Source organism: Lutra lutra, chromosome 15 (genome assembly GCF_902655055.1).
Source record: "Lutra lutra chromosome 15, mLutLut1.2, whole genome shotgun sequence".
In the NCBI taxonomy this organism is placed as follows: Eukaryota; Metazoa; Chordata; class Mammalia; order Carnivora; family Mustelidae; genus Lutra; species Lutra lutra.
The window spans coordinates 5572165-5598194 of record NC_062292.1 but is presented as its reverse complement, the minus strand read 5'-3'; the positions used below and the strand labels follow the sequence as shown (position 1 = coordinate 5598194).

Sequence of the window (26030 nt, the reverse complement as noted above, 5' to 3'; positions counted from 1 at the left end):
GACTGGGGACCAGAGTGGGAGCAGGATGACCTGCCAAGAGGTTATTCCAGTTGTACAGGTGCGTGCTTATGGTGGCATGGGTACAGGTCAGGGTAGTGGAGGTGGAAGAGTGATCCAAATCGGAATGTATGTACAAAGTAGAGCCAACGAGATTTGACTGCAGATTAGACCTAACATATTAGAGGAAAAGAGGAGTCAAGGATAGATACGGGATTTGACCGAAACAACTGGAAGGATGGAATTGTCATTTATGGAGATGATGAAGACTGGGGGGGGGGGGGCAGGTTTCAAAGGGAAGATCACGAGCTTGTCTGTGGACATGTGAAGTTTGAGATGCTTATTAGACACCCAATAGAGGTGTTGAGGAGACAGTAGCTCCCTGGAGAGGTCGTTGAAGGCCAGAGGATGGGAGCAAGACAGAGAAGTGCACAAAGACAGGGAAGACCTCTGGGATGGAGCCATGGGGGCACTCCAGTGCTTGGTGGTGGAGAAAATGAGAAGAAACCAGCAAGGGAGAAGGAGAACTGGCCAGAGGGCTAGGAAGAGAGCCCAGAAAAAGTGGTTGCCGGAGGCCAAGCAGGAAAAGTGTTTCATGAAAGCAAAGGGGGTCAACTACTCCAGTGCTGCCGACCTTGGGTTCGGGGAACTGGGAACTGAGAGATGACCACTGGATGTTGTAACATGGAGGGGATGAGGGGACCTTGGCATGAGCAGATTCCACAGAGTGGAGATGATGGAGCCTGGGAAGATGAGCTCAAGAGCAACTGGGATGAGAAGAAGAGGGCAGACTTTGCCAAAGGGACACGGGGGTTGAAGGAGTTTTGTGGGGTCAAGGGAGATTTGTTCCTTTTAAATATATATATATATATATATATATATATTTTTTTTTTTTTTTTTAATATTTTTTATACTGTGGCCCTTGTTTTTTCTTCTATGGGATCTTTGCCTCCCTACTCAGTAGGTGTGACAAAAGTTCCAGGTGTGACAAAAGTACCAGACAAAAGTACCAGTATCTAATCTATGGTTAGACAAGTAGGAAGTAGAGAAGTTCACTTCTAGAACCTTCCAACTACCTCCCTTTCCACTTCCTTGTGTGGGACTACATTGGGTATCTCCTTTGTAGTGGTTCAGAGCCCACCCTGCCCCGAATAGGTACAGCTCTCATCCTGCCACCACCTGAAAGGTGTGTGCCTCGTGTTCCAGGAGGATCCTTTCTCACCCTCATTCCCCTGCTCTTCTTCTCAAGGCTGAGCCCTTCTCCCATTGAAGAAGAGCCTCCATCTGATGCTCAGCTAATTCCCCACAAGGGGTTACAAACGAATAGTCCAGGGTTGTGTTAACCTCCCTAAGGACAGACGAACTGGGAGAGTGAGTGCTTTTCACCTCCAGGAAGAAATCAGAATCTGCAGGCACCACAGCGCTTTGCTGAGGAAGAAGTTTAGCGCACAGTCACTGTCCCAGAGGAGATGCCCAGACTCTCTCAAGCAGTCTCAGTGCCTGTTACTCACAGCATCTGCCTCCTAGGACTTCAGTCTCATGCAACTTTATCAAACGACATACCAGAGTGGCCAAGACCACAAAGGCAAGGGCCAAGCTGCCTGGGCTGGCATCCTCATTCTTACTTTTTCTACTTGGCCACCTTAATTAACTTTTCTGTGCCTTGGTTTTCTCAGCTCGAAAATGAAGATACAACCAAACAATATTGTTGTGAGGCTTGGATGACTTCCCATTTTAGCGAGGACAACCTCTAGCCTGACCCGCAAGCGAGACCCGCACCCGCGCTCTCTCTTGTCCCATCTTTCTCCTCTGCAACTCTGTTTTCTTCACCTCCATGTCCCCAGGACTCAACAAAGGGCCTAACATTGGAGATGCTCAAGGAAGGGCTCTTGGACAGCAAATACATGAGTGACAGAATTTAAGCTTAAAAAATTCGGAGGACTCACCACCAGAGAAACTTGTTGAACTATCTTACAGATTGCTAGAAAATGCCCACCCCCAAAAAATCAAATAAAGGGTCAGAAGAGCCCCCAGAGAGGGGGCAAGATGCCCCCGCAAGGAAACAAGAGAAGTCATTTAATTTCCCTAAAAGGGTGTGTGGTATGGGGGACCCAGCCTGAAGCCTTGATTACTGCTTGTAAATAATGAAGGTTTGTTAAGAAGGTAATAAACCATCTCTAGAGACCTAACCAGAAAGTAATACATCCAAAGAGGATAATGAAATGCTTGATGGCGTTGTTGCTTGAGGCCTACACAGCACATTATGGGAACCCTGGGGAGACTGGCAGTAATGCGGGCACTTAGGCAATTCCATTTGCTCAGAGAAACCACATTCTCAGGGAGGAAGTGCCCGAGGCCAGAGGGGTCCCTGCCTGCCGGGCTCTGGCTGAGAAAGTCTTGGGCCCCTGGCTGGGGAGGGGCAGTTCACACAGGCTGACTGTGGAGGCCTCCATGGTTAGAACTCAGTTCCAGAGGGATGTTTAGGAATATGTAAATTCCAATCGATTCAGTGAATTGTTCCTAAGGTCCTAGTGCTGGGCCCCTCCTAGCAAGGCACTGGGAGAGTGATCAGAGACATGCTCATGAGCCACCCTTCCAGAAACTGTGGGGACCAGCCTGGCCCAGCTTCAAGGTCTGGAAGCTTTTCAGAGCTGCTTCCAGTGGAACTTTGCCACCACACACAACAGTCACGTTGCTGAGGGTTGGTTCACGCAGGCCTCCTCCTCTCAGCAGACAGTGCGCTCCCTCTAGCAGGGTCTGTGTCCCGCGTTTTTCTTGTGCCGTCTCTTTGCCAGTTCTCACTTCAAGGTTTCCAGAGGGCTGGGGTCTAATACGACCCTGTGGATTCAGTGGCCTGGGGCACACTCCCCACCCGGTTAGAGGTCACCGTTGGTCAGCAGCCTAATGGAGCCTACCTAATTCGGTGTTAAGTGCAAGGGTTAAGGAAGTAACACGTAGGAGGAGGAGGGAGGGGAGGGGCTGTGTCACCACCCAGGGGAAGGATTGTAAGAGAAAGATTTATCAAGGAGGTGGGACTTGAAATTGCACCCAAGGGAGTCAGTTCGCAACATTCAACTTGTAAGAAAATAAAGCAGGATGCAAAACTGTTAGTTACACAACAGTATCCCACTTCCACCTAGTCACAAATAGCAAATTCCAGAAGCAAATATACCAAAATACAGTATTAATAACAGTGACCTCTGGATTCTGGGAGCATGGATAAATTCTGGATTTCTTGTTTGTATATTTTTTATTTCTCAAATGTTCTAGAGTAAACATGCATTGCTCTTATAATCACAAAGTCATGTTACAGACTGATAAATCAAGTGGTAATTGAGGAAGTAGAGACAGGGAGTGCTCACCTGGCACAGGGAAAGGAAAAAGTGGAAATGAGAAGAGGGGGCCTTGAAAAAGTTTCTTTACTCTCCTCTGGGTTGGAGGATGGGGGGACTTATGCAGGACTGTAGATTATAGGGAAAGAGCTCCTAGGAAAGAAGACACTGAAAAGAGAAGAGAAGCCAGAAGGAGCAAGACTCAGGCCTGGGTGAGAAAGGGAGTGTGGGGGGAGAGCTCAGGTCAGCGGAAGACCAGGTATGCTCACAGCAAGTGTGACCTGTTTCCATGTGCACAGAGAGAGAAGTTCCTGAGTGGAAGCATCTGTCTGTCACGGCGTGCTGTCCATGCCAGGTGTTTATGGCATCCCAGAGTCCCCAAGGCAGAAAAGGAGGAAGCAGCCCAGAGGTCCCTGGGTGGCAGAGGGGAGAAAAGTGCCTCAGAAAGGAGGCCGGTTCCAAGGGTGACAGTGGGTGCTCTGGTCAGAGAGGGCTGCTCCAGGGACAGGGTGATCTGGGAGCAGGGACAAGCTCAGGAGACAGGGAGGAGACAGGGATGAAACCCGAGCATTGCCAACATGGAGTAGTTTGAGGGGCCACTCTCTTTACTAACCTTCAAGTCAAATAACATCTTCCACCCACCGCCTCAGTCCTCAAATCCCCACTGGACTGGTACTAAAATGCAAGTGCTATCTGGGTGGGAGTGACTCTCTTTCCCTAGCAGGACAAACGTGTTTCCCTAATTAGTCCCTCTTATCCATCAAACCCTAGAAAGAGACTCAGAATGGGTAATTTTTGATAGAAGCATAGGAGATTAGGAAGTCGAGCCTTGGAGAGAAGCTGAAATTGCCTAGAGAAAGAGGGAAAGGAAGAAAAGCAGGCTAGGAGACACTAAAAGCAGACCAGCTCACTGCCTGGTGAGGCTCAAAAGGGCAGGTTCTCCCTCATTCACACCCATCAAGCAAATGGCCGCTGGGCGCCCATGTTGCAGGCACTGCGCTAGACTCTGAGGGGACAGTGACAAGCAGAGACAGACACAGTCCCTGCTCTCCTAGCATTCAATCTTCCTGGTGAGTCCCTCTGGGATGAATAATCCCAGAGAAAAATGTAAAAGCACCATGGAAACAAGAGTTACACATTTGATGACGGGATATAACCCAAGATTTGAGGATGGGGAGCGCTTGTCCTAAGGAAAGGCCAGGTGACCTGACAGTGGAGGATGGGCAGAAGTGAACCATGTGGAAAGAGGAGAAGAGGTGGGTGGAGAGAGAAGAGCACTCTGCACAGGTCAGGTCATGGAGAAGGTGGGGAACGTTCCAGAAAGTAAAAGAAGCCAGTCTGTAGTGATAGCACCAAGGAGGTGGTTTGCGTGTGTGTGTCCCCATATGCTATCCTTTAGCGTCCCCACTAAGACTCCAAATAAACATACGTGCAAAGCACAGAGAGTGCTCATTTCCTCACGGCAGTTCAGGACAATTCCTCTGTCTGCCCTGTCTCAGCGCAGTTGCTGCCTCCCCGCCAAGGCTGTCCTGCACTGCAGTTCTGGAATGACACCACTACCCGTGTAGCCAGAAATGTGGGTTGGGCCCAAGTCTAACTGGCCACGAGGACAATTTGGGTTGTGTTTGTGTGTTTTCCTGCCATCTGCATGGATGGTTTTTTGGAAACAGTTCTAAATACAGCGGTTTTTTTCTTGCATCGGATGAGTGAAGACTCAAGGGGGGGGCGTGTAAAAAAAAGGGTACATATTAGTTTGAAAGGCAGTTTTTCTTTGTATAAGTATGTCAGGAGAAAACTGAAGAACCCACCGATAGGAAAAAGCAAATCACTTCCAACCCCTGATGTTGGGGGGACGAGTGCAGGTGGGCTCTGGCCTGAGGGAAGGGGTGGTGCTAGCAGCTAGGCCTAGTGCCTCACAGGTCCCCTCTCTGGCCCTTCCCACTCCTCAGGCGGCCCCTGCCCTCGGGCCCGTCGTCATCTGGCCCCCAGCAAGGCAGCTGCGTCGGGCTGGGCCTCACTCTGCCTTCCCTGCGCTCCGCCGCGGCCCTCTTAGGAAAGGAAGGAGCGCCTGGAAATGGGCGCGAGGAGGCGACGAGGAAGCTGAGAGGTGGACTGCGGGGCCGGGAAGGAGCCTTGTCTGTGTAGTTGTCCGCCTCGAAGGGTAATTTCGATTTTGTGGGTGGAGAAGAGCAGCTAAGCAGGCAGGAGCGCCTGTATCACCAGGGACGGAGATGTCGTCGTTTTGTTTCGCGGGCCGTGTAGAAGCCCACGGGTCAGCTCGGGCACCTGACGCTGCTTAGTAGGGAGGACGCCCGAGTCAGACGACAGGGAGTCTCAGGGCTGAGGAGAGAGCTCGTGGGAAGAGTAGGAGAGGAAATGAGGACCAGGAAGTTAAAACCTGGCTGTGGAAATCAGATACATGTTGTGAGCCTTTGTTCTGTCACTGTGATACTTGAAGGAGAGAGAGAGAGAGAAAAAAGAAGAAAAAGAAACTATGCAGCAGTAGCTTTTGTCCCCAGGTCGTTTAGGAAAACGAGGCCCCAGGGCGGGGAAAGGTTAAATGGCGACATAACAGACGCCAGAGAAGTGGTTGAGACTCTAAATTCCTATTAGGAAGAAATCAGTGGGGCTGCAGGTGACTTGGGGCGTTAGTGGAGGGAAGGGACTCGTGGCCTTGGAAGACCAGACAGGAGAAAAGGAAGGCGTGGAGACTACGGGTAGAGGTGCTGACAATATTTTTCCAAACCAAAGAGTAAATATGTGATCTGACCGAAATTTTTGTACTATCCAAGGTATGGGGGATCAGCCAGGGTGCTGGAATACTGGGGCTTGGGGAACACTTCAGTGGTTTATAGAACTTAAGTGTAAGTGAGGAGAACCTGTCCTTATGATTTGAGTCTTCGTTCGAGTGCTAGTGGCAAATCACCGAAGAGCGTGAAGCAGGGGGGTGACGTGGCCACAGTTTTATTTTAAAAGATCGTCTGGCTCCAGGGTGGAGAACAGATAGAAGGGGCAGAACACAAGGCCAGTTAGAGGCTATGGAAACAGCTTAGGAGAAGCGGTCACGTCAGCTCGGCCTCAGAGAAAGAGGAAAGTGAACAGATTTTAAAGATGTAAGAGATAAAACTGTCAGGACCCAGTGACGTATGTGTAGCTGAGGGAGAAGTATCAGGTGATATGGGGATCCTAAAATATGGCCCTGAATACTTTGAAACTCTTCTCATGAAGAAGTGAAGTTCATGTCCCTTTCCTTGAGTCTGGGTTCTGTGACTTCCTGGCCAGTAGAACATGGTGGAAGTGATGTTGGGTCAGTATCTGGACCTAGACCTTATGGTACTGGCAGCTTCGAGTTTCTTTCTCTTTAGATGTTTGCTCTTAGAATCCAGCTGCCGTTCCGTGAAGATGCCCAAACTTCCCCGTGGAGAGGCCCATGAAAAGAGGAGCCAGAGGGCACCATCTTGGAAGTGGGGCTTCCAGCCCCAAGCAAGTCACCCCAGACAATGCTGCCCGGAGCAAGGACACACTGTCCCTCCCAAGCCCCGTACAAATTGCAGATTTGTGAGCGAAATAAATTGCTTTCTCATTTTCAGTTTCAGGGTAGTTTCTTACATAGCAGTAGAAACGCTGTAACAGATGACCCTAGGTTTCTGGCTTTCATTTGGGGATGGATGGGTGTTGTTTATGATGCAGAGACGACGGGAAAAGCCCAGGTAGGGGGGAAAGATTATGAGTTTGCTTTTCAGCTTGTGAGTTTGCAGTGCTTCTGAGACATTTAAGTTAAGAGGTCATGGGAAGCTGGATGGTTCAGTGGGTTAAGCATCTGCCTTTGACTCAGGTCATGGTCCCAGGGTCCTGGGATTGAGTCCCATGTCAGGCTCTTTGCTCACAGCGGTCTGCTTCTCCCACTTCCTGCCCGTCTCTGTCTCTCTCTCTCTGACAGATAAATAAAAAAAAAATTTTTTAAAGAAAAAAGCTGAGAGGTCCTGTGGGCTGGGCTGTTGGATTTGTGGGTGTGTAGCTCAGGAGGAAGGTTGGGTTTGAAGACAGAAATTGTGAGTCAATTGGAAACGGGTATCACCTAAAGATGTGATTGTGGATGTGGATCCAGAGTGAAAACAGAAGTGGGTCTTGGTGTGAGGACCTCTGACACTTCCTAGTGGGCAGAGGAGGATGAAGCTGCAAAGACCTGAAAGGTGGAGGAGAACCTGGAGAGGGTGTATCCAGGGAGCAAGACAGAAGAGTTTCAGGAGGGGGAGGGAGGGAGGTGGGGACTGGCAGGATCAAGTGCGGCCCAGGAGCACAAGCACAGGCTGAGCGAGGCACCCTCTCCCCCAGGCCTCCCAGAGACCAATATCACAGTAAGCAGGTTGGCTGGGTTCCTGGAAGCCTGCGGATGGCACTGGGGGACAAAGGCAAGGTGAAGCTCTCACCTGTGCCCACAAACCAGTTCCTCCCTGGAGCCTTGTTTCTTGAACAGCAGTCCCTAAATCAGCATCAGCCTCACTTGGGAGCTTGTTAGAAATGCGGACTCTCAGGCCCTGCCCTCCTGAATCAGTCTGCATTGTAATAAGATCCCCAGGTGACTTCTATACACAAGGAAGTGTGAGAATGCTCCACTTGGGTCCCTGAGTTGAGTCGAGTCACCAAATCGGGCACTGGACAGTAACTCAGGGGAGCCGCCAGATGGCGCAAAACTGAATCGGGTCACGCTCAGAGGATCCGCCCCAAACAGAGGTGACGGTTGATTACACCTACTTGCCTTCAAGTTTTAGTGTCTAACTTCAGACGTAGCCCGCCCGTCAGAATCACCTGAGGAACACCTCAGTTCGGGATCTTGGACACCTAGACCCCAGCAAAGCCTCCCCACAACCCATGGATCAAGCATCCATGGGTTTATGGAATGTCTTCAGATAGGAGAGAAAAAAATGTATTTTCTCATCTAGTATATTTTGGGATGTTGGATTCCTTTATTTCTCTGTGTAGAGCAGTGCCTTCCTCGGTTCTTCTAATTTAACCTTCAGAAAGGTTTCCTCTAGTCCCATGAGGGTGGGCCTTGTGTTTGTGTCACTGACAGTGTTTAGAATTGTCAGGCTGATTCTCAGTTGGGTTCAAAATTGTTTTTAGATTTTTCTAATGTACTGCCTTTTGTTGGGGTCCCTTCCATAGGTGATATCGTCTGCCTTCCCAAAGTCTGTAGAGTCCTGGGGCCTAGTGACTCATCAGCGAGGTGTCACTCTGCCTGGGACATCAGCAAAATCTAGGTTGTTACTGTGCAGGTTCAGATGGAGAAAGGAAGAAGGGCAAAGGCCTGTCGGTCCTCTGGAACCCAGCTCAAGCTCCACCTCCTCCAGGAAGCCCTCCCTCATCTCCCTACTCCTCTCTTTGCTGTGCTCTCTTGAGACGGGGTGGGAAGGGCCACCCAGTCACTCTTAGGTATGACCTTTGAACACCTTCATTGTTCACTTGCACGGGGCAGTGGGTGTTTGGTCCCCAGATACTTCCATTTGGGAAATTGTCCATGTTCCCTGAGCTATCCACTGACATTGCCACCAACCCAGGCTCCCCCTGTCCCACTGCTCCAGCCCCTTCACCGTAGCATAAAGTATGGAGGCGATGGTGGTGGGCACATGAGTCTGGACCGGGCAGCCTGGGAGGGTAGAGGGAAGGGGATGGGGGCAGAAAACACACTTGAGTCTGAACACAGGCCCAAGAACTGGTTCCTCTGAAGGAGTTCACCCCTGGGTCACTTGCCTTCTCAAAGGACGAGGGAAAATGTACTGCTCCAGGCAGTTCAGAGTTGAGGCTACTTTTCATTCTAAGCTGGGGGAGCATTTTGTTTTAGCATTTTTCCCCAGGCCAAAAGTGCACTGATTGCAGCCAAACTGCAAATACAAGGATGTATACTGGGTGGGGGGCAGAGGGAGGCATCTCCTGTAAGACTTCCAGCTGGGAAGGAAAGGATCAGAGTGTCCCTGGCCTAGTCTGGGGAGGATGGCAGTTTCCTTTCCGCCTCCCTCCCCCGGGGACTTGAAGTGTCCTTACTGCCTGGGTCAATGGCAGAGAGCCGTGCCCTCAGGGCTACAGTCCTTTCACAATCCTCACTCCTAAAACACCTGCACAAACTAGGTGCTCAGTAACAAGGTTCACATGACAGTATGTCTGCCCCCAGTCATTTGGGTCTCTTGGTGGGGCTCGAGCCAGACTGAGCTGATGGATCTTTTCCAGGTCCACCTCTGAGACTCAGCCCAGCCCTTCCCCAGCACCTCCACCTGATGAATCAAAGGTTAGGTTTTGAGGGTGGGAGGAGTGGAGCCTACTGGGCAGACAGGCTACCTGGTTCTGGGGCTTGCTGTCGGAGCTAAAAAGCAAGCTCTAAATCAGAGCCTCCTTGCCCCTATTTCCCAGGCCTTGGGGCTCCTAACTTTCCTGGTAAAGCTCTTTCCCTCCTCCTCATTCTTACCAGATCCCTGAAGCCTTCAACAGTTTCTAAATTGCAGGTTGATGGGATTTGCTAGCTTAGCCAAATACAGTGAATTAAATATACTCCTTAAATCCCCCCACCCCAATCTCTCAACTTCCATTCTCCATTCCACTCTTCCCTACGCCCAGTACCCTTAATACCAACGCACCTCCGTCTTAACCCAAGAACACTCCCGGGTCCCCCGAGACAACTTTGCTATTTCATAGCACCTGATTTGGATTTAACTATTAGAGCACCAAATGCCTGATTTCTATTTTGTAGGGCTTCCCCATCTTCCCAGTTTTCAATGACCAGAGCATCAGAAGGCCTGAAGAGCTTTGACCTTTGGAAAGGGCCTTTCTAGTTCAGTTTTTGAAGGATTGGAGTCTTCTCTTGCTCTGGGAATGAGAGTAAGTTGCAGTGTCTCTGCCTTGGTTTCCCTACATGTGATAAAGAAGTTATCAGTTCTACCATGGCCTTTTTCTCTAGTTTTAAGGCAATGGTAAATCCCAGGTAGCAAACCTGTTGTCAGATCTGGTGTCAGATCTTGTGATCTGATCTAGGATCAGAAATTACGGTCTTGAGAATTTATGAATTATTCCTTCCAGAAATGGGCTGGAATTTTATTGATTAATATGCATATACAAATCATTCTGCTGGGGGTGGGGGGGAGACTGGTCTGCAAAGCCAAACCTGTAATTCTGCCCAGTGGGAATGTGGCCGTGTCACTGGCCACCATCCCTGGGGGGGCACTGGGAGACTGCCAGCACTCAGTCCCCTTGTCTTTTTTTTTTTTTTAAGATTTTATTTATTTATTTGACAGACAGAGATCACAAGTAGGCAGAGAGGCAGGCAGAGAGAAAAGGGGAAGCAGGCTCCCCGCTGAGCAGAGAGCCCAATGTGGGGCTCCATCCCAGGACCCTGAGATCATGACCTGAGCCGAAGGCAGAAGCTTAACCCACTTAACCCAGGCGCCCCATCAGTCCCCTTGTCATACCCCACCCCCTCACCCTCTGGGTGCTGGACATGAGAGGGGCCTACTTACCTGCACAGAGTGTCCATAGCACAGGCCGCAACTTCCCCACCATGGTCTTGCTTCCTCTGTGCCCCAAGCCCAGCCTGGGAGGGATGGGCTGACTAGTTAAAGGCAAAGCAGCCTCTGACCTGGCCCAGCCCTCTGTCCCTGTGGTTTCTCTTTTCCTGTTTACCTTTGCCCAGCCTGGCTCCCCTCACCGCACTGCTCCGCCGGTCTGGCAGGTGAGTTCCCCTATGGGACTGGACTCGAGCTGCCCCTACTCCACCAGAGGCCTCATGGGGAAGAGGAACCTTCCCCATCTTCACCTGCCCCCGCCCACTTTCTCCCCACCTAGCAGGTGTACAAAGTCCTAGGCTTCTCACCAAGGTGTGGGCTTCTATAACAGATAGGAAATTACCATCTCATGATAAAAAGGGAATGATCTCAGAGGCAGGTTTCCGAAGCCAATAAAAAAAGGGTGTTGCCCACAATTGTTGAAACCCTCCAAAGCAGAATACGATCTGTTCTTCTACTTCCCTCACTTTTCTACAACCCCCACCCCACCCTGTGCTACAGACAGGGGCATAAAGAAGACAGGAAGTCTCTCGGGGAGTTGATAACTTGGTTGGGGAGATAGAGACTACACAAGTAAACAAAGAAGACAATTCTAGAAGTAACCTGACCAACTTGCCTCAGTTTGCTTGGCTACTCTAAGTAATGCTGCAATAAATATAGGGGTGCATCTGTCTTTTCCAATTAGTGTTTTCATCTTCTTTGGGTGTATATTCAGTAATGGAATTACTGAATCCTATGGTATTTCCATTTTTGATTTTTTGGGGAGCCTCCATATTGTTTTCCACAGTGGCTGCCACAACAATGCAAGAGGGTTCCTTTTTCTCCACATCCTCACCAACACTTGTACCTTGTTGTGTTTTTTTTTTAGCCATGCTGGCAGGTGCAAGATGATATCTCACTGTGGTTTTGACTTGCGTTTCTCTGATAATGAGTGATGTTGAGCATCTCATGTCTGTTGGCCATCTGGATATCTTCTTTGGGAAAATGATATTCAGGTTCTCTGTGCATTTTTTAATCAGGTCTTTTTTTTTGGTGTTGAGTTATATAAGAACTTTTTATATTTTGGATATTAACCCCTTATAAGATATATCCTTTGAAAATAACTTCTCCCAATCAGTAAGTTGCCTTTTTGTTTGTTGATGGGTTTTTTGTTTTGTTTTGTTTTTTGCTGTGCAAAAGCTTTTTATTTTGGTGTAGTCCCAATAGTTTATTTTTGCTTTTGTTTCCCATGCCTTAGGAGACAGATCTAGAAAGATATTGCAGTGTCTGATGTTAAAGAAATTACTGCCTATGCTTTCTTCTCAGAGTCTCATGGTTACATGTCTCACACTTAAATCCTTAATCCATTTTGAGTTTATCCATTTGAGTTTATTTTTGTGTGTGGTGTAAGAAAGTGGTCCAGTTTCATTCTTCTGCATGTAGCTGTCCAGTTTTCCCAGCACCATTTATTAAAGGGACTTTTTTCCCCCAGAACTGTCCTGGTTTTAAAACAGAAAGTTCCTTGTCCCTGGAATCTCTTAGCCCCAAGCAAAGTGGGAATGGTTGGTCACTCTATTTAAAGGGTGACAGTGCTTTGGGGAACCCAATCTGAAACATGGTACAGGAAATGAGATTGGGGCAGGGGAAGGGGCCCTACTTTAGGTTGGGTAGTTATGGGTCTCTATTTTACAAACAGGGATCTGAGTCTCAGAGAAGTGAAATGAGTTCTCAAAGATCACACAGCTAGTAAGTGGTTTTCTGATTTCTAGTCCGCCATTTCAGCGGCCTGATGTCACGTTCTGCAGGTAACTGAGGGTGTATGGAAGACAGAGGCCATGTCCTCCCCCTGAGTGGTCCCCTCTTTACCTGCTGCCTCTCTTAGGTGTGTTGGGCCTCCCTCTTTCCCTCCCCCGCTTCCCTACCACTTCTCATGCTCTGTGCTGGTGTCCAGTCATCTTGAGCGTTTACCCCGATTGACGCGGCCCTTCAGTCCTTCCCTGGCCCGTCCCCCACCTCATTTCACCTCTCTCTCTCAAACCACCTTTCATCTTTTTGGAACCTTGAAGTATGTTGGCGTGAAATGAACCCCCGTGTTTTCTCAGTTGTGGTCGTTCTTCGGCAGTCAATTGCCGAGTCCCTACTTTGACCCCTGGGATGGAGGTTCGATGACTGGTCTGTGGTGTTGCCTTGTGCCTCCTCAGGGATATGTTTCTTGGCGACTCTTTCCAAAGGAGCCCCCCACTCCAGCCCTGCCAAGTCTCTGCCACAAAACTTGTTTGCTTTCTTCTCAGTTCTAACCACTGACATCCCCAAACTTTGTCCATGCTAGTCTCTCTGCATCACATCTGCTATTATAATCCAGCTTGTCTTTTAAAGGCCAGTGCATGTAATATTACTTTTTCTATGAAGCTTTTCCTGACTTCTTTAGTCAGGAGGGCTCTTCCCTTCTTTGAACTCACACAGCACTCCGGATCCTCTTAGGCTGCTTAACCACATTCTACCTTATGCTTGAGTTATTTTTGATCTGTGTCTCATTCCTCCTAATAAACTGTGAGCTCATTCATTTATTCAACCAGTTTCTGATGATACTCTGTGCAGGGCATTGTTCCACCTAGCTAGGAAGAAGGATCACGTTGGGCATGTAATTATGTGTCTTACTAACTTGGGTCAAGGATAGTGCCTGACGTGTGGTGGGTATTTGTGAATGGGTAGATGAATGGATGGATGGATTGATGGATGCAGGTGTAATTATAGAATGTGTAGGATGAGGGGCTAAACGATTGGGGTTTGGTTTGCTTCGGACATGGTGATAGTAAGAGGTGGCAAAGTGGAATAGAGTGGGTTATGAGCTCATTTGAAGTTTATGAAGCTTGTGAATTTTTTTTTTTTTTTTTTTTTTTTTTTTTTTTTTTTTTTTTGAGAGAAGGAGCATGGTTGGGGGAGAGGCAGAGGGAGAGTGAGAGAGAGAATCTTAAGTAGGCTCCATGCCTAGCATGGAACCCATTGTGGGGCTCAGTCTCACAAATCTGAGATCATGACCTGAGCCGAAATCAAGAGTTAGATGCTTAACCAACAGCCACCCAGGTGCCCTGAAGCCCATGGAATTTTTTATACCACCCAGGCTTGCCACTTGGCCATCACCATGAGTGCAAGTGTAGGGAAGGGACTGTGGAGGGTCAGCACAATTGCCCACTTTACTATCCCAGGTCATTGCTGCTCAAAGAAATGTAACCCCAGTCACATTCTACCTTGACCATACTACTACTAAGGTAGTAGCACCGTTGTGCTCTCCCAGCATCCATCCAAGGTCCCTTCTCTCTAGCCATGACCATACTACTACTGAAGGTAGTAGCACCCTGGTGCTCTCCCGACATCTATCCAAGGCCCCTCCCCATTCTCTATATCAGGTATTTTTTCCCAGCACCCACTAGACTGACATGGCTTAGATACAGTTTCATTCCTCTAAATTTTTGGTGTTAGGCCATGTTCTGGAAAGACTATGAATAGGTAGCCCCAGGCAAGAGGGTATGATGAGAGAGACCCCGCATAAATCCTTTTCTTCAGGCTTCTCCATCAGTGAAGGGTGACCTTCTCCTAACTTTGCTCCTCAGTGTCAGTGTCCAGTGCCCAGAGAATCAGCCAGGAGAGAAAGGGTTAAGTGGGGCCTGCTGTCGGGTCTGGGTCCTGAGACTGCATTCCTTCCTCCTAGAGGTCTGCCAGGCTGTGGGGCCAGAGGCTAAATTTAGAAGGGAGCTAAGATTTCCTGTTAACAGCTGTCCTGCCCCTCAGAGAAGAAGCACCGGAGAGAGAAGAGAGGTTGGTCCCTCTTGGTGGTCAGAACTACTGGCCATTTTGTCTGGGTCCCTCAGCCCTGGGTGACTGGCTGTGGAGATACGGGCAAACCTGTGGTGAGTGTGCTTTTCCCTTCGTTTTGTCCTGTGAGCCCAAGGCTTCCAAGCAGAGGGGCAGCAGTTCTGCCGCGAGGGTGAGGGCCCAGCCATGTGGGGGAGCAGCTCCTGAGGGATTTCGTGTTCCTTAATAGGCTGTGGGATGGCTCCTGAGCTAAAGACAACGACTCCAATGGCCTTGGTTAGAGACACTGAGGAAGGCCAGTGGCACCTCCCCCAGGATAAGCGAAGGTGTATACGAGCGCACAGGCGGGGTGTGTGCTTATACACGCGTACCCACGTGTGAATGTGTGGGCACACCCAGGAGTTTCGATAGAAAGAACTTTCTGGTCTAGGGAATTTACTGCTTTCCAACTGTGTTAGCTATATGAAAGCAAACCCAGGACCCTGTTCCCCTCACTGCTTCCTGGCTGGAATCTGAGGAAGGAGACACTTCGTTCTTTCTTAAATACTGTGACTCAGCTGGATGTGTGTGGGTCTTGGTGTCCGGGTTGACGGTAGCTAGGCCAAGTCAGATGGGTTTTCCCTGTGTGGGTCCTGTCCCCACCAGAGTAGTAGCACGTGGTGACCTTCCCCCTGATATCACTGATATACCCCTCCCTGCCCCCCCACAAAGCTTCCAGAAGACAATTCCCTAATCACATTGGTCATGCTGAACTTACAGGGACCGGCAGGCTGTCATGGCGACCAGTGGGGACCCAGAGGAGGAACAGGTAGTCCCAAGCGAAGGGGATGAAGCCGATGTGCGGGCTGTGCAGGCCCAGTACCTCCGGAGCCCCTCCCCCAGCCAGTAAGTGTGCACCTGTGTGCTGCTACCCTGCAGCCCCAGCAGGAGTGGGGCTGGGGGTCCTGAGAAGATGTGGGCCCCGGGGAAGTCTACAGCCACCACTTTAAGTTCACTCATTTAACAAATATCATGGAGTACTTTCTATGTGTCATACTTTCTGGAAGAGGCAAATAAGCAAATGGACTACATTTTGACATGGCGTGGTAAGTGCTGGAATTAGTATGCCCCAGGGCTAGTGCACAGTGGGCCAGGGAAAGGAACACTTAGATTTGGATGGGTCTTAGGAGGCTTCCTGGAGGCGGTGATGCTGGACCTGAACCTCGAAGGAGTAGGCACCTGACGGACCCACCTGGGCAGTGATGCGTGACCCATGAGGACTGAGGCTGACTATGAGAATGTTAGACCACAGACGGTAAGACCAGGCATCAGGACAGGAAGGGGTCATAAGACCAGCCCTAGTGCTGAGACGACCAAGCCATGTCTTTCAAACTGGGATATGTGTACTTCTGAGGGTAAGTGGCTAGGTATGCAGAGGTGGATCGACACGGTCCATCTGCCGGGAGAGTGCTCTTGGTTTATGTCAAGTAGTTTAAAGTTTTCTTTTACATAAAATTATTGAGGATCTATCACGAGGTAGATAGGAAAATTTACATAACCTTTTTAACAAAACCATGAGACATCACAGAAACGCTGTCTTGCCTGCTAAAGCAATCGTGTGTGTGTGTGTGTGTGCCTGTTCATTTTCTTCTGCCATAAATCATAGTAGAGGACCTGGCTTCTAATCTTAGTTCTGTCATCAAACTTACAGGAAGAAGTCCTTCCATTCTTGAGCCTGTGTCTCCTTATGTATTAAAAAAAAAAAAAAAAAAAAAAGAAAGGAAATACCCAACTAAGATATCTCATGATAACTTTACCTCAAACTATCTATGATTCTGCTTGACTTCACTTTCCTGCAGTTCTGGGACCTTGCTGGCTCCTGCTTCTCAGAGCTTGAAAACCTTCCCCATTGGAATGAGATTCATCATTTGTGGGCCAGGACCCTTTGTCCAAATGTTGGGGACTTTTCCTTTAAAGTTCAGCGTTATGTTCCCACTTAGAAAGCCTATCAGGATGGAGTTTTGAAAATAAATCCCCCTCTCTACACTATCAGACAAGGCAGAGATAATTTTGTGTGTGATTAAGGTAGGTGACGCATGGCTTTGGGCAGTGCTTAGGGTAATGCTAGCTGCTTTAGCAAATGGGTATTTTTTTCTCACTCAAATAAATTCCAGAACAGGTCCCTGAGCAGTGATTCAGGAACTGAGGCTCCTTCTATCCTGTAAGGTCTTCAATTTTTAAGGCAGAAAGCTAAAGTTACTGTGCTCATCAGCATCAAGACAAAATGGGAAGGGAATGAAAAATCTCTCAGGAGGTTTATATGGGCCAGGCCTGAAAATGGCCATTTCTTTTCCACTCATTTCCCATTGACTAGAACTTAGCAAAGCCACGCTTTGTTATAATGGAGGATGGGCAATGAGGTCCATGAGTCCAGGAAAAAGAGGAAGTGGGCTTGCTAATACATAGCCATCTTGGCCCCAGTATACCTCTGTAGACTGAATATTCACGCTACCTTTTCCCCCGCTCATGAAACTCCCAAAGGAGACAATCCCAAAAACGGTTTACTGACTACTACATACAGTTCAAAAGCTAGGTTCTCTGCCTACTTGTTAACTAACTGGAATTTAAATAAAACTTGGGGGAAAAAAGGCTGTGTTCTCTGGAGGGTATGCATCCTCTTGCCCAGGTCAGGCAGGAGCCCCTGGAAGTCTACAAAACAGCCTCCCATTGGATAAAAGGAGGAACGGGAGGTATAATAGTCATCAGTCCATTTAATTAATGAGCTTGTCTGCCTGAGAAGAGGGCAGATCTCCCAGATTTGACCTTGATTTGGCCTTCAGGGTAGCATTGCCTTGTCTGTTGTTCTCTGTGGCCTCTAGCTCCACCCTCTGGCCCTTTTCCCTAGTCTGTTAGCCTCCAGAGCCACCTCCAAACTGAGATTGGAGAGTGTGTTTTCCTTGAAGGCTTTGTAGCTTTGGCAGGCTATGTCCTATTTATGGAAGTTTGGGCACCCAAGGGCTGTTTAAGGCTGAAAGCAGCCAAGGGCTTTTCAAGGCTTCTGGTTTCTTTGAAAATAGGATCCCTTTAAAAACATAAGTTTCTGATGGGTATAGACCAGACAACCTCATGTGTCAGAAACCACACACCAAGTTCTTTCTTAAATATAATTTTCAATATTGGTTTATTTCTTTGCCTCCTTATCTGCATACTTCACTGTCTAAGCTTCAGACTGTTATCTTCAGAAGGTATCTGAAGCTGTAAATGTGAGTGGGGAGTCCAGGACGCTTGTGGTCATTGGTAGTGTAATTGTTAAAAGTTTTACAACAGAATGTATACCTAACAAGCTAATGAGGGGAGAATGCAAAACTAAAATGTAATCAACCCAAAAGAAGGCAAGAAAGAAGAGAAAAAGAAAACAGAGGAAGCATAGCAGATAACAGGAAAATAGTAGGATGGTAGATTTAAACCCAAGTGTGGAAATATTTGAAACATAATAAAAATGAAATACTCCAACTAAAAGCAAATACTGTCAGACTCAGTTTTGTAAAAAGCCTACCTACCGCTTATGAGAAACACACCGTAAGAAACAGAGAGATACAAGGGACTCCCAGCTGGCTCAGTCACTGGAGCGGGCGACTCTTGATCTCAGGGTCATGAGTTCCAGTCCCACGTTGGTCATGGAGCCTACTTCAAATTAAAAAAAAAGAGAGAGAGAGAGAGAGATACAAAGGTTAGCAAAGGCTAGAAAACATACTACACTGTCCAAGTTACAGTTGCTCATACCTTTAAAACTTAGCAGCATAAAACAACCACTTTTTAATGTTCACAGTCAGGTGCAGTGCTGGGACTCTCGTCTCTACTCCAAGATGTCTGGCGCCTCAGCTGGAAAGACATAGGTTCCAGGAGGACTTGAGGCCAAGGGTGACTCACCCACTGTGGGCTGGTGGCAGAGTGGCTCCTTCACATGTTTGACACTTCATTTTGAGCCCTTAGCCAGGCTGTTGGCTAGAGCATCTAACATGTCTTTTCCTCTGGTCTCTCCATGTGGGCCATTTGGGCTTTCTCATAGCCTCTAGCTAAATTCCAAGGATTGGCATCCAGGAGGACAAGATAGACATGTGTTGATTTTCACAATCTAGCCTTAGAAGTCATAAAAAGGCCCATGGGGCTGAAAAGGAGGCAACATAAACTCTGCCGACACTGCAGGAGTATCTCTGTCACACTGTGAAGAGAGCAAGCAGGATGGGAAAGAGTGCCGCCATCTTTGGAAAACACCAACTGCCACAATCACAAACTGAAGCTATTTGCTGATATCAGACAAGGAAGAATTTAAGGACCGAGAAATATATTTCACAATGGTAAGAGATGTGGTTCACCAGAAACATGTAATCATTTAAAATGTCTGTGATCTGGGGCGTCTGGGTGGCTCAGTCAGTTAAGCCTCCAACTCTTGATTTCAGCTCCGGTCATGAGATCGAGCCCTCCTTTGGGCTTCACGCTCAGCAGGGAGTCTGCTTGAGATTCTCTTTCCCTCTGCCCCTACCCCGGCTCATGTTTGCCCTCTCTCTGGCTCTCTAAAATAATAAATCTTTTTAAAAGAAGTAAATAAAATTTATATGATCTAATAATGTAGCCTTAAAAAGTAGAAAGCAAAAAACTGACGGAACTAAAGAAAAAAAAATCCACAGTCTTAGTCAAACATAAAATTAAAAAAACAAACAAACAAAAAAAAACCTCAGCAACTAATAGTATGAGGGGGAAAATCATTAATATAGGAAGGGGGCACCTGGGTGGCTCAATCAGTTTAACATCTGACTCTTGATTTCAACTCATGTCATGATCTCAAGGTCATGAGATTGAGCCCTGTATGGGGCTCCCCTCTCAGTGGGGAGTTTGCTTCTCTCCTTCTGCCCCTCCCTCTACTTGCACATGCTCGCTCTCTCTCTTTCTCTCTAAAATGAGTAAATAAATCTTAAAAAAAAAGAATATAGGAAGTTAGAACAAAACATTAACAATATTAACCTAGTTGGCATTTATAGAACGTGTACCCAGCAAGGACAGGAAACACATTCCCATCACATGCATGTGGAACATTTATCAAAACAGATCACGTGCTTGCCATTCATGTGTCAACAAATTTTTATATTTGATATATGCTTGAAGTCATATAAAATATGTTCTTTGACCTTGGGAGAATGAAGCTAGAAGTTAATAAAGCAAAAATATATGATCGCAATTCTAACTAAAACCACAATTCAATGCTGCTACATACTCACCAGACCATCTAAAATTAAAAACTGATGGTAGCAACTATAAATGAGGATGTTAAACAATCAGAACTCCATTCACAGCTGGGAAGAGTGTAAATTAGTACAACCACTTGGAAAACTCTCTCATAGTATCTACTAAAGTTCAAAGTACTCCTGTCCCGTAACCCAGCAGGCTCACTCCTAATACCTACTTAGCAGAAACAAGTACATGTGTACACCATAAGAGAAGTCCTGTTTTGGTAGCTAATAGCCATTAAGGGTGAAGAATGTATAAACGTGTGATGAACTGTCCAGTTAACAGTAGGCTGGGTAAATGAAGTCTGCTATGTATATTTTTAAATGCTGCCTAAGGAATACACATTTTTATTAAGTGCTTATCATGTAGGTGGGATTGAGCCTCTCAGATTATTGGCTGGGGAAGGCAAACCGTGAGCCCTGGTTGTGAAGGGGAAAAGTGGGTCACTGCATGGGGAGGCAGGAGACAGGGAAGGCCAATTCTGCTGGCTTCCCAGTTTCACATAGAGTTAGCCTACCACGGTCAGGACAGAAGCATTTGTTTGTAACAGAGAAGTTCTGACAGTGTTCAATCCTTAGTCCTTCCAGCTGCCAGCTGGGTGAAAACAGGCTCAGCCTGAAAGCCCCACTTCCATGGGGAATGGTCTGAGCTGTTCCATGGTCCCATATACAGAGCTAATTTTCTCCAGGTTCTCAGGGACCCCGGCTGAATCCTGTTGGTTTTGATGCTCTTGGTTTGTGTACATTCCATAGCAGTTGGTTTTTGAAGCTGATCCCAACTCATCTGGCTGGCCCTTTTCAGAAATTTTCAAGGGACACAAACACACAGAACACTTGGTGGGCTGTTCCTTCCTACAATAATCATCCTGAAACCTGAGGTATAAACATGAGAGCTGCGCTGGCTTTTGAGTCATCTTTCGGTCAATCCCATCGCATTACAGACCAGGCCCAAACCAGCCCAGAGGAAGGAGTCTATAGTACCTTTAAAAATGGAAAGGCAGGGGCGCCTGGGTGGCTCAGTGGATTAAACCACTGCCTTCGGCTCAGGTCATGTCTCGGTGTCCTGGGATCAAGTCCCGCATCGGGGAGCCTGCTTCCCACTCTCTCTCTGCCTGCCTCTCTGCCTGCCTCTCTGCCTACTTGTGATCTCTCTCTCTGTCAAATAAATAAATAAAATCTTAAAAAAAAAAATGGAAAGGCAGAGGTGTCTGGGTGTCATAATTGTTAAGCATCTGCCTTAGGCTCAGGTCATGATCCCGGGGTCCTAGGATCAAGCTCCCTGCTCAGCGGGAAGCCTGCTTCTCCCTCTCCCACTCCCCTGCTTGTGTTCTCTCTCTTGCTGTCTCTCTCTCTCTCTCTCTGTGAAATAAATAAAATTTTTTTTAAAAAAGTGAAAAGGCGGAGGCACCTAGGTGGCTTAGTCGGTTAAGTGTTTGCCTTTGGCTCAGGTCATGATCTCAGAGTTCTGAGATCGAGTCCTGGGATGGCCCTTGCTCAGCTGGGAGTTTGCTTCTCCTTGGGCTTGCCACCCCCATGACTTGTGCTCTCTCTCTCTCTGTCTCCCCCTCTCTCTCTCTGATTAATAAATAAAATCTTTTTTAAAAACTGAAAAAGCAATCCACAGGCCAGAAGAAAAACTTGCAAATCACGTATCTGATAAAGAAGCTATATCCAGAATATATTTTTAAAAACCTCTCAAAACCTAGTAAAAAAGAAACAAACAACCCAAATTGAAAATGGACAAAAGACTTGAACAGATACTTCACCAGAGAAGGTATGTGGATGGCAAATAAGCACATGAAAAGAGCCTCAAAATCCTTAGTCATTAGGGGAATGCAAATTAAAACCATAATGAGATATGATCACATACCTACTAGAATATCTAAAATTAAAAAGATTGACCATCCCAAATACTGGGGAAAATGTAGAGTACCCAGAATCCCACTGCTGGTGGAAATGTGAAAAGGTACAAGCATTTTATAAAACTCCTTTATTTTTTTTTAAAGATTTTATTTATTTATTTGACAAAGAGAGAGATCACAAGTAGAGAGGCAGGCAGAGAGAGAGGGGGAAGCAGGCTCCCTGCCGAGCAGAGAGCCCGATGCGGGGCTCAATCCCAGGACCCTGAGATCATGACCTGAGCCAAAGGCAGAGGCTTAACCCACTGAGCCACCCAAGCACACCTATAAAACTCCTTTAAAAAGTGAAACATACACCTGCTTAAAAGGACACCTACTGCTATATGATCTAGTCATTCTATGCCAGGATATCTTCTCAAGAGACATGGAAGCCTACATCCATACAAAGACTTGTACATGAATGTTCAGAGCAACCTTATCGGTAATAGCCTAGAAACAACCCGAGTGTCCATCAGCCGGTGAACAGCTAAATACCCTGCGATAAATGTATATGCATGGATACTACTCAGCAGAAGAAAGGAATGAATTATTGATTCATACAACAACATAGATGAATCACAACATAACTGTGCTAACTGAAAGCAGTCAGACAAAAAAGAATACATACTAAATGATTCAATTTACATAAAATTCCGGAAAATGCCGATGATTCTGTATAGGAACAGAAAGCAGGTCAGTGGTTGTGGGGAAGAGTATAGGGCCCAGAGAGGGTCAAGGGAAGCTTACCAAGGGGCGTGAGGGAACTTGGAGGCTCATAGGTAGGTTCACAGACTTGAATGTGCTGATGGTTTCACAGTTGTATACGTTTGTCAAATGTTAACTGCTCTGTACACTTTAAATATGTGCCATTTGTATAGCAATTATCCCTCAGAAAGCTGTGCTTTTTTTGAGAGCTTTGAAGGGGAAGTAAAACTCTTCTAGAAGGCAGCTTAGTGTTGTGGAAAGAACTTAAATGGCATAATCAAGGCCAAGATCAAAGTTAGGTCTTCTCTCCCCTTTATTAGCCATGAGAGCTTGTTTAAGTTACTTAATCATGAAATTGGAATACCAGTTCACCCAGTGGTACAAATTAAATAATATAACGGATGTTGTTTATAATATATGATCTCTGATATATAACATATACTGTTATAACATGTATATAAAGGCAAATTAGGTAGTGAGAAATAGTGGTTCTCTTTTCCTTCTGGAAGAAGATATCTGCCAGTAACTCAGGATGTCAAGAATTTTTTGTTTAACCAGAGATCCACCCACTCTAGTTAAGATGCCACGTTTCTCTCGTTCTGCTCTAAGTGAATACTGTATTCTGAGTGACTCATATCACCACTGCTGTTGGTCTCCAGCCTGAACAGTTCCCCATGTACTTAACTCGTGCCTGGAATCTCATCCTTCTTGTTTCATCTCTTCAGTTAAAGGCTTGAGCATTTGTGAAATTAAATATACACTGAGTCAGCAAATACCCCACTGGCGACTGTCATTCCTGGTTTCCTAAGGCTGCTGTAACCAATTCCCACAGTTGTTTAAAAACAACACAGATACATTCTCTCAGAATTTTAGAGGCCAGAAGTCTGAAATCAAGGTGTTGGTAGGGCCACCCTCCCTCTGAAGATTTTAGGAGGGCTTCCTTGCCTCTCCCAGCTTCCGGCGGCTCTGGGAGTTTCTTGACTGTGGCTGTGTACCTCCAACCTCTGCCTCCATCTTCATATGTCTTCTCTTCTCTCTATTCTCTGTGTGTCCTTCTTAAGGACATTTGCCATTGATCTTAGGGCCCATGCAAATACAGGATGATCTCATCTCGAGATCCCTTTTCTAAGTAAAATTGCATGCACAGGTTCTGGGAGACATATGTTTTTGGGGTACCACCATTCAACCTACTAGAGCCCCAGATCCAGCCCCTGGGAGACATATGTACTCTCTCTGGTACAACCAGGATAGGACCTTGCTGAGTCTACCCTGTGCCACGGAGAGCCGCTGCCAGTCAGCCAGAGCTAGTTCATGGATGCAGTCTGCTTGCAGGCCGGGCAGTGTCTTAACATTTCCAAACTCATCAGTAAATTGAATCCTGGGGTGAACTGAGAACCTGGGAAAGGGGAATAGACAGTGGATAGAGGTGTCAGATCTTCATTTCTGCCTGACTTAAGCACTGACCTCAAATGCTTTAAATTCAAACCCAGGTCTGTGAATCATTCTCTCTGGAAGAAATTTGTCTCTCTCCAAGAGAGACAAATTTCCCCAGGTAATTTATGAGTTAACACTAAAATTTAAAAACTCCTATCCCGTGGGGCAACTAGGTGGGGCTTTGCCTGTATCGATAATCTCCATCAGACCTCTCCACTGCTCCAAAGGAGGAAAATCTTAAGAAATCAGGGCGCTTGTGCTGTGAACCATGTTCAAGTCTGACCCTCCCCATCCCTTACCAGGAGACCGCAGCTCCCCAAGCCGTCTCTTGCAGGTGATCTGTAGCCCACCTCTGCCTCTCCTTTTCCTCCTTAGCTATGACCAATTTTCATTTCCTTTCCAAATGAAGGATCGGACTTCTTCATCCTTCTCTGGTTCTGGTTTGGAAAATGTTTTTCTGTTTTCCTTTATTTATTTTCTTCTTCTTCCTCTTTTTTTTTTTTTTTTTTTTTTTTTTAGTTTTTTTTTTTAAATTAACATATAATGTATTATTTGCTCCAGGGCTACAGGTCTCTGAATCATCATCAGTCTTACACAATTCACAGCACTCACCATAGCATGTACCCTCCCCAATGTCCATAACCCAGCCACCCTAGCCCTAGCCCCCCATCCCCCAACAACCCTTAGTTTGTTTCCTGAGATTGAGTCTCTTATGGTTTATCTCCTCCCCAGTTCCATCTTGTTTCATTTTTTCCCTTCCTATCCCACACAACCCACAGTCCTGCCTCTCAAATTCCTCATATCAGAGATCACATGATAATTATCTTTCTCTGATTGGCTTATTTCGCTCAGCATAATACCCTCTAGTTCCATCCACATTGTTGCAAATGGCAGAATTTCATTTTTTGATGGCTGAATAGTATTCCATTATATATATACATATATATATATACACACACACACACACACATATACATACATATACTACATCTTCCTTATCCATTTATCTGTTGATGGGCATCTAGGTTCTATCCATAATTTGCCTATTGTGGGCATTGCTGCTATAAACATTCAGGTGCATGTGTCCCTTCAGATCACTACATTTGTATCTTTAGGATAAAGACCCAGTAGTGTGATTGCTGGGTCGTAGGATAGCTCTATTTTCAACTTTTTGAGGAGCCTCCTTACTGGTTTCCAGAGTGGCAGCACCAGCTTGCATTCCCACCAGCAGTGTAGGAGGGCTCCCCTTTCTCCGCATCCTCACCAATATCTGTTCTTTCCTGACTGGTTAATTTTAGCCATTCTGACTGGTGTGAGGTGGTATCTGACTGTGGTTTTGATTTGTATTTCCTTGATCCCGAGAGATGTTGAGCACTTTTTCATATGTCTGTTGGCCATTTGGATGTCTTCTTTGCCAAAATGTATGTTCAGGGCTTCTGCCATTTCTTGATTGGACTATTTGTTCTTTGGGTGTTGAGTTTGGTAAGTTCATTATAGATTTTGGATACTAGCTGTTTATCTGATATGTCATTTGCAAATATCTTCTCCCATTGTCAGTTGTCTTTTGGTTTTGTTGACTGTTTACTTTACTGTGCAAAAGCTTTTGATCTTGATGAAGTTCATTTAAATAAATAGTTCATTTATGCCCTTGCTTCCCTTGCCTTTGGCGAAGTTTCTAGGAGGAAATTACTGCAGATGAGGTCAAAGAGATTGCTGCCTATATTCTCCTCAAGGATTTTGATGGATTCCTGTCTCACAGTGAGGTCTATTTTTGTGTGTGGTTGTAAGGAAATGGTCCAGTTTCATTCTTCTGCATGTGGCTGTCCAGTTCTCCCAACACCATTTGTTGAAGGGACTGTCTTTTTTCCATTGGACATTCTTTCCTGCTTTGTCAAAAATTAGTTGACCATAGAGTTGAGGTTCCATTTCTGGGCTCTCTATTCTGTTCCATTGATCTATGTGTCTGTTTTTGTGCCAGTACCATACTGTCTTCATGATTACAGCTTTGTAATAGAGCTTGAAGTCTGGAATTGTGATGCCACCAGCTTTGGTTTTCTT

General features: G+C 46.7%; 2 protein-coding genes across 2 annotated transcripts in view; one reads left to right on the top strand and one right to left on the bottom strand.

The window, feature by feature from the left end:
• The window catches only part of GPA33 (glycoprotein A33), a 46400-nt gene extending 35368 nt beyond the window's left edge, over positions 1-11032 (bottom strand). Inside the window, exon 1 of the mRNA XM_047704964.1 lies at positions 10835-11032. Coding sequence (XP_047560920.1) covers positions 10835-10877 — 43 coding nt within the window. The 5' untranslated portion in view covers positions 10878-11032. The remainder of the gene's footprint in view (positions 1-10834) is intronic.
• A 3623-nt stretch (positions 11033-14655) lies between these two features.
• The window catches only part of STYXL2 (serine/threonine/tyrosine interacting like 2), a 37293-nt gene continuing 25918 nt past the window's right edge, over positions 14656-26030 (top strand). The window contains 2 exon segments of the mRNA XM_047704963.1: positions 14656-14674; positions 15431-15556. Coding sequence (XP_047560919.1) covers positions 15447-15556 — 110 coding nt within the window. The 5' untranslated portion in view covers positions 14656-14674; positions 15431-15446.